This window comes from Hevea brasiliensis, chromosome 5 (assembly GCF_030052815.1).
Source record: "Hevea brasiliensis isolate MT/VB/25A 57/8 chromosome 5, ASM3005281v1, whole genome shotgun sequence".
Classification (NCBI taxonomy): Eukaryota; Viridiplantae; Streptophyta; class Magnoliopsida; order Malpighiales; family Euphorbiaceae; genus Hevea; species Hevea brasiliensis.
Window position 1 is genome coordinate 112,426,344 of NC_079497.1, and position 9,409 is coordinate 112,435,752.

Genomic DNA, 9,409 nt, shown 5'->3' on the forward strand with positions numbered 1-9,409 from the left:
ACACTTTCTTTGCCTTAAAGGTTCCTTTCCTAATAGGACAAGCATTAATCATATAACCTTTATGATTGCAATAAAAGCATGTAATATTTGGTTGAGAAGAAGATGAAGCTTTAGCAAAATATTATTTGTATTTTCCATATTTCATAAAACTATCATAATCAATTACAAATTTTTTATTTGTAAGTCTTTGATTCCCAAGAAGTACATCAAGTGTTTCTTTTCCTTTCGTAAACTTAGTTAAATCTCTTGTCAAAGATACAATTTTTGCTTCAAGAATTCTATTTTTCTCAAGAAGTTGTTCACAAACTTCTTTTGATCTTTGAAGCTCATCATTAACTTCTTTAAACAACTTCATTTGAGATTTGTAAAATTTATTTTCCTTTAAAACCATACTCAAAGAAATATTTTCTGATCTTAAAGCACAATTTTCATGTATCAAAATTTTGCATTTCTTTTTAAAAGATCTATATTTGTCATATGTCTTAACAAATGCTAGTTCTAACTCATCAACATTAGAAGGTTCAAGACTTACCTCATTATCACTATCTTCAATGTGTGAGCTTTCACCTTTTTTCTTCAATTGCCATCATACAAGTGTTTGCAACATCTTTATCACTTGTATCATTATTTGATGACTCTGTTCCCGCCATTGCCTTCTTACTTTTATCCTTTCTAAACTTGTTTTTCTTCTTCAATGTAGGACACTTCGACTTGATGTGGCCTGGTTTGTTACACTCATAATAAACAATTTCACTTGAGTGATTTAGAGTTTTTAGAGCACATTTCTTTGTGAACTTTTTATATTTGCTTCCACCTTTTCTAAATGCCTTTTTGAACCTCTTGACTATCATAGCCATATCTTCATCATCATCACTTGAAGCACTTGAGTCATCACTTGAACTAGCTTTGAAAGCAACACTTTTCTTTTCTCATCAACCTTTTCGGATATGAAGGCTATACCCTTCTTTTTCTTATGATCACCTTCATTTCCATCTTTCTTATAAATCATCTCATGTGCAATAAGAGAACCAATTAGCTCATCATAGGTGTATTTTCTGAAATCCTTGGTGTCGTGAATAATAGTGGTTTTTGCTTCTCATGACTTTAGAAGAGATCTCAAAATTTTCTTTACAAGTTCTTGTTCCTCAAATTTCTTTCCAAAAGCCTTAAGAAGATTGACAAGATCTGTGAATCTGGTACTCATTTCAGCAATAGTTTCACTAGGTTTCATCTCAAATAACTCATAATCACAGATGAGGAGGTTTGCCTTTGATTCTTTCACCACATCGGTTCCTTCATATGTGACTTCTAGTTTGTCCCATATTTCTTTTGCAGTTTGACAACCTGATACAATTATACTCATTAATATCAAGAGCACAATGAAGAATGTTAATAGCTTTGGCATTTGTAGAAATTTTCTTTCAATCATTGTCATCAAATTCAACTTCAGCTTTAGGAATTTGCACAGCTCCTTCATTAGTTTTATAAGGAATATAAGGACCATCTTTAATTATTCTCCAAGCATCAATATCAACAGATTGTATAAAGTTTCTCATTCTAGTTTTCCAAAAGGAGTAATTTGTGCCATTAAAAAGTAGTGGTCTAATGATTGAATAACCTTCTGCTAAGGGAGCAGGTATACCAGCAGAGTTACTGGATGAACCAGCCATGCGTATGGATCACTCTAAGGTGTTTAATCCTCAAGCAAGAGAGACAAGCTCTGATACCAAATTGATGTCCCAAAATATGTCCAACAGAGGGGTGAATTAGACTTGAAATAATTTTTCGGTTCTTGCTCAAAACCTTTGAAAAATTACATATTAGTTCAACCTAATTTTTTTAATTGTGAAATGTGTGTGATACTGCTCAAATAATTAATTTATGCAGAATTGGTTCATAAGCATTCAGTATACTGATTTAACAGAATATATTGATAGTCAGTAAAAATTTCAATAATCTGAATGAAATCACAGCACAGCAAACAGAGCAGTAAACAGGATATATCAGTTGACAGCAGATATAGCAGTAGGTAAATTATATCAGATATCAGCAGATTCAGCAGTGAACAAATTTTCTCAGTTTGCAACAGAGTTAACAGTAAACAGTATCAATTTTCAACTCAGCAAAAATATTTTAACCAGAAAATAAAAATGCATAAATTTAAAAAGTAAGGGTTGAGAAAATTAAACACTGAATTTTTATGGTGGTTCGGCCTAACAAGCCTATATCCACTCTCTCAAAGATCCCACTTTGAGTCTTCACTCCACTAATCTTCTCTTTTAAAGGCAAGAGACAAAAGCCCTTTACAAATCTTTACACCAAAGCTTTTACAAGTAGCTTCACACTTCTACCAAGTATTATCCCAAACACTTTTCACAATCAAGCTTCAATAGGTGCTTGAATGACCTCTCATAAATGCTAAGAAGGTGTTTAAAAGCTCAATCTCACTCAATACAAGAGAATCTATAAAGAAGAGATGAGTAGGTAAGTCAATGATGAGCAATAAAAACAATTTGAGCAAGCTTTAATGATTTTAAAAGGTTAGGAATAGTAGAGAGATTTTCATTAAATTCAAAATGACCAAGGATAGGTGTATTTATAACTTTTGAACGTTTCTGACCATTTGAGAACTCATTTGAACGTTATAATTTCAAATTTCAAGAAAATAGTCGTTATTTTATCATTTTCTGCGATGTTGTGCAGAGTTGAGACAGTTAACATACCAGAATAAGTAGCAAACCACTTAGCATAACAGAACCAGTAGCAAACCAGTTAGTATATCAGGAAAACTTTTCTACATAACTTTAAAACTCTATACCAAATTATAATAAAATGCTTTTAGGCTATTGATGATTCAAAAACAATTTTTGAAAACTTAGGATAAGAATTTCAGAGATTAAAAATAACTATCATTGGCTTCTACTTCTCAAATTTTTTCACAAGCAATCTTAAAAGTTCAAACTTACTTCTATACTACATGTACCTTCAAATTTGATCTTCAATGCAACCTTGGAAGGTAATCTTTTCTTTCTTCTTTGTCTTTAATTTATCTTGTGTTATCTTATAATGTCAACCTTTCTTTAAAATACAAGTTCATCATCAACTCCATGAATCTTTTTCTTTATTCTTAAAGAAGCACAACACTAAAAACAAGATTAGTTTGATTCTAGTTGAGTTTTGTTATCATCAAAATCTATGCTCCTTTGAACTCATGGAATCAACACTGTCACTCATTATTTTTAGCAGCAAAATAATCAACACTAAATTTGTAAATAATTTTAATTATACATATAGAGAGAGACAGAGAGTCAGCTTTAAAAGCAAAGTCTTTGACATGTAAAAAAAAAAAATTGGGACATCCACCAAACTATAGTGTCCCAAAAAAATAAAAAGCAAACTGAAAATTTCAGTTTTGGCTTTTATTGAAATGAATAAATAATGAAATTATTAAGATAGATTCAGATAATATAGCTAGCCAAATTTTAAAGAAAATCCAATAAAAAATATTTTCTTTCTTTGTCATGGAGTAGATGAGTATTTACTCTTACGTAGTTACTCTTAAAATTTATCTATTACACCTTATATTAAGCGGAAAAATCTTCATCGACCATCTAGTATTATATTCGACTGATAAAAAGAAAAAATCTAGCATTATATTCATTTAATTAATTACGACCATTGACCAACCATACATATGTGTATGTGGATCTATTTAAATATGAGTATGATATCTTGAGTTCATTATATACCGATTTATAAAAAAAAAATTATTGTTATTGAATGATTAAATACACAAATCAACATCATATAAGATATAATTCAAACGGTAATATTACCTAAAAATAATTTCAAATTCAAAAAGAACTCAATTGACGACCGAATCAACTGTTCATCTGTTTATTTTGTATTTTTTATTTATATTTTTATTTTTTTTCAATAATTTCCATATCTGTATTTTTTTAGAACAAATATGTATTTATCCTCAAATCAACTAATGAGTTTTATATCCTCGTTTAGAAGAATATGTTGTCTCTTCTATGAGGATTTGATATTTTCTATTTTATGAGGATTTGTTATTTTTTTTATTATGAATATTTTTTTTATATCATGGAGTTATTAAGTATTTTACTTTGTTATTTGAGTATAAATGCAATGGTATGAAGCACAAATTTATTTTTTTCTTCATGAGAATATAAAAGTTTGATGTTTTTTGAATCAGACTTGTAGAAAAGTTGTAAAGTTAAACATTGCTAGATTACCATCGAGTGAAGTGTATCTCTCGATAAACAGCCACCTCAAATGATGATCGAATCCTTCAAATCATGATACTTACTGTTATATTTTATGTAATTAATTTATTCTAAATTTTTTTATACAAAATTATAGTAGTATAAAATTTTATATTTTAGATTTATATTATCTCCATTTAATAAAAGTTCTATATTTTATTTTCTAAAAAAAAAACTGTTTATTTGTTTTCACTACTTCTCTTCCTTTATTTTTAAATTTGTAGTTTAGAAGCATCAATAGTGAAGCATATGCCTAAAAAAGTTAAACATTTAATAGTTCAATGATTTTCAAATATGACAAGAATTTATATACAAATTATCATCAAATTTTAGAAGTTTTATAAGAACAAATATGTTTACATCATTAATGGAATATTTCGTCATGAAGAATAACACATAAAAATTGAAATAATAATTTGATGTTATAAAGATTAAAAATTAATTTTTTAAACTTAATTCAAAAATAATTTAATAATAGAAGACATAGTTAATAATATCCATAAAGTAATTCCTCTACAAATATATATAAACCCATTTTAGTTTTTATATATTTTTATTTATGATTTATATTTAATAATTTAATAAAGTATTTAAATTTATTTATTTAAAGTATAATATATATAACATCTATAAATATTATTATATATTTTATATTTAATTAATTATTTATATAAATAGATTTGAATAATAAATACCTAATATATGAAATTTAAACCTGACTCAAGCTGAAAATGAGTATTATTTTCTAAATCCAAACCTATTTCAAATTTAATCGTATATTATCCGAACCTATTTCAATAGTATTTGGTCAAATAGAGTACTTGAAAATACTAGACTCGCGGTCATTCTTACACTTTCAGACATGTCTTCAAATTCAATTTTAGCCGTGAAACTAGAAAAGCAATTTAGACTTTATTTTTCTACAAATAAATAGTTGTTCGCCGCAAAGTTAGCTTTTCAAGCGATTCTTTGAGTATCATCTTGAATGTAGTCATAACAATTTGCACTTCAATCTTCATTTTCACAAACTTGGTTGTTATGTGACACTTTGTTGTCTCTCACTTGGGGCTTTTTCTTCACACTTTCACTAGTTCCCCAAAGATCTTGATTTACTCTTTTCTCTCTTATAAGATTCTCGTCTTCTCCTTCTCGATTAGCTATCATCTTGTCACAAACTCGGAGATTCTAGTGTAGACAACCCTTTCAACTGGCTTCTTATAATCTCGACATGGAAAAGTACTTTTAAATGAGATATTATCTTCAAGTGTGCCTTCTTCATTTTCTTTCTCTTTACTTTCACCACCAATTCTCAAGACTAAGTCACCAAATTCTTATGCAAATCTGATATTATTTTATTGAATACCTTTGGGATTCGACACTACTTATATATATATATAATTGACTTTAATTGGGATTCGAATTCAAGACATCACAATTGTGAAAGTAACTCTAACATCACAAAACTAAAAGACATTAGTCGTAGGATTTGTTATGCATAGTTAAAAATTAAGGAGATTAATAACATATAAAATAAATAGAAGAATTAAAAGGAGAGGGGGAATATATTAAAAAAATACTCAAAACATTAATATTATAGATAACTCCACTCTATATAACCCAACATTTATGATAGGTACATATAGTACTAACCACACATAACCATACATGTATCAACACTCTTAATCTGAATAAATATATTTCCAAGCACCACACACTTATTTAAACATCACAAATCTATTAATCGATACTCACTTATATATTTTATACCTGACCATTCATGTAATTAGATATACGAATGAAATGTACTTTCCAACACAGGAATGATCATTCTGCTATGATCTTCTTTGGTATTGCTTTCAAGGGTGTAAGCTTTCTAACTGTAAATGCCACCCTTTCTTTCATGTCAATAGTCTCTGGAGCAGAATTGCTGCCAAGCTCCCAGTCAAAACTGTGAAGCAAAGAGGCTAAAGCAAGGTGAAGCATGCGGTGAGCCAATGGGAAGCCCACACAAATTCGTCTTCCAGATCCAAACGGTAGCAGCTCGAAGTGTTGCCCTCTATAGTCAATATCTGAGCCTAGAAATCTCTCAGGCTTGAAAGACAAGGGGTCCTCCCAAGTATCTGGGTCTCTTCCTATAGCCCAAGCGTTGATGAAAACTTGTGTGTCTTTAGGTATATCATATCCCATGAAGTTTGTGCCTTGTAAGGTATTTCTTCGAAGCAGCAATGGGAGTACAGTATGTAATCTCATTGATTCTTTGATTACTGCCTGTAAGTATGGCAATTCATCTATGTCACTCTCCTCAATCTTCCTTTTAGGTCCGACTACTCGATTAAGTTCTTCTTTAACTTTTCTCCTTGATTCTGAGTGGCGAAATAGTTCCGCCAGAATCCATTCAATAGTGCCGCTTGTTGTTTCTGTCCCAGCAATGAACATTTCCTGCAGAGTATATACAGATTCAATTGATTTACAGTGCTTTGATGCGAATGACAAACTGATGGTACGAATTATGTAAGAACAAAATCTAATCTTCTAAGATTTTAATCTTTCAGAAATCTAATCTTCTAAGATTTTAATCTTTCAGATTTGGTCAAGGTTTTAAATTTTAAATAGTTAATACACCCATAAATAGTTTATTAGAGAGAGAAAGATGATTTACCAGTATGATGATGAGTCTTCTGTGGGCTGAGATCTCATCAGGTCCATCTTCCCCATCGCCTTTATACTCCAATAGTGCATCCAAGAAGTCCCTCCCCTCCCTGTTTTTAATTAATTTCCTCTCTCCAGTCCTCTGCCGGACGAAACCCTCCACTACTTTCATGGTTCGTCCCAGGTCTCGCTCCATGTTCTTCTTGATCCTCTGGGGATCTAACCCCTTCAAAAATGGCATGAAGTCAGCTAAATTTGGCTTCCCACTCCACTCCATGACCTTGTCCACGGCTTCAAAGAACTCAGGCCCCTCTTTCGAATGAGAATTCAAAAGATCCTGCGAAATCACGAGGTTGCCTATCAGGTTGAATGCCATGACAAAGACATAATGAGATACCATCAACTCCCCTGTTTCTCCCCGTGCAAGCGCTGCTTCTCTATCCTCCTCAATATATTTTATCATATCGTCGATGCACTTTCGCCGAATGAAGGCAGTGTCGTTGATTCGCTTGTTCGTCATGAGCTCCATTGTTACTACACGGCGAAGAAGTCGCCAGTTGGGGCCATACCTTCCGAGAGAAAGCGATCCCTCGTTATAGTTATGAGCTGTGAAAGATTCAGGAACTTTCCGGTCACTGAAAGTAACGTCATGATTCTTGAACAGCTCTTCAGCTGCCTTGGCGGATTGTATCACCAGGGCGTTAGTACACCCGAGTCTTAACCAAATTACAGGCCCGTACTTGAATCTAAGCTTGTATAAATTCCGGTGAGGAATGGTTCCAAGATCGAAGATGTTACCGAAGACTGGCCAAGCAGGGGGCCCTGGTGGTCGTTTCGTAGCACCAAGTGATCTTGATAGTCTCTGTTTTAGCAGTAGAACAATGAAGAGAAGAGTAAACCAAGCAAGCAAACTACTAGAGCTCCACTCCATTTCTTTTCCTTTCCTACGCGAGTGTTTGAGCTTCTTGATAGCTACATAGCTTAATTTAGAAACAAATTTGCTTTTCAGTTTGCTCAAAACTTGGTGATAACGTTGTTTTCTCTCCGGTCCCAACTACCAAGACAGGGTGCAGGAAAGATACTGTGCGATTCCCTTTGAATCCCCAAAAAGCTCCCTTTTAACAACAATAATAAACACTCTTAAACGGAATCCTAATTTACGGTTCCTATGAACAGTACTTTTTTTCTTTTTAATTATCATATGATACTCGCTGCTCCCTGCTATTGTCACCATTAAAAGTTTAATTTTCTACAGTAATATCTGCCCCAAATCAGAACAAGTCAATTACCGGAAATTTTTCTAGGAAAATCGTAAGTCTTCCTACAAGTAAGCCGAAAAGCTGAGACATTGAACGGTGTTTCTCATATATATATATATATATATATATATATATATATATATATAACTTTGCTATGCATCCACCACGCATTTAAACGCCATTTTCCTCTAAATATTTAAAATATATATTTTATTTTATTTTAATTTATTTTAATTTTTCAATAATTTAAATATAATTTATATAATTATTTAATTTTTATTAAGTAAATTTTAATTAACTCTCTTGGATATAAATTTTAAATTTCAATTAACTCTCTGAGATGTAGCAAAATCTATTGATTAATCTCTTATTTTTAGTAAAAATTTGGCCCTCAAATTTAAATTCTGTCAATAATTTAATCCATGCCATTTAAATTGAATGTTAACTCTATTAAATATTTTTCAATTTGAAATAATTTAGTCACTAAAATTTTATTTTATTAACAAGATAATCTATATATCTAAATTCTTTATTTAAATAATTATATGTTTTTACAAAATATTAAATATTTCTATATTTATAATTATTTAAATATAAAATGGTAAAAAATAGTTCTTAAGAAATATATATATATATTTTACTGAACACTTAATTTTTTTATATTATGGTCAATAATTTTGTAAAAAATTATTTTATTTGTTGTAGTATTTTTTAATAAATAAATAATTATAAATTTTTAAAGTGATTTTCAATAAAAATTATATAAAAAGTTATTTTTTATAGGATATAATAGAATTTATCTTAGCAATATATAATCATTTGTTTAAAGTAATAACTTTATAAATATTCTCAAAAATTACATTGTAAATTAAATTTTCATTTAAATTAACTGTTTCAAAAAATTATATTATTATATCAAATACTTTATAAAATATATAATTATTTAAACATAAAATCAATAATTACTTAAATATAAAATTTAGATATAAAGACTATTTTGTTAATAAAAAAATTAAAAATTAAAATATTTCAAATCGAAAAGCAGTTAATGAATTTAAATTTGAGGACTAAACTGTTATTAAAAAATAAATCAGGAACTATAACATGTGAATTTTGTTATACCTTAAAGGAATAAAGGTAACTTATCCCTTTTATTTTATTTTTCTTTGTATTTATTTAGTTATTTATATAATTTATTTAACTATTTAATTA

At 29.7% G+C, this 9,409-nt stretch overlaps 1 protein-coding gene across 1 annotated transcript; it reads right to left on the reverse strand.

Annotated features, from left to right (window-relative positions):
- Window positions 1-5,832: 5,832 nt before the first annotated feature.
- Window positions 5,833-8,143, reverse strand: LOC110655149 (iridoid oxidase-like). Its single transcript, XM_021811343.2, has 2 exons — window positions 6,949-8,143; window positions 5,833-6,728 (listed from the first exon to the last, which is right to left on the reverse strand). Exons 1-2 carry the CDS (start codon window positions 7,867-7,869, stop codon window positions 6,114-6,116), a joined length of 1,536 nt encoding a protein of 511 aa, XP_021667035.2. The 5' UTR covers window positions 7,870-8,143; the 3' UTR covers window positions 5,833-6,113.
- Window positions 8,144-9,409: the final 1,266 nt, after the last annotated feature.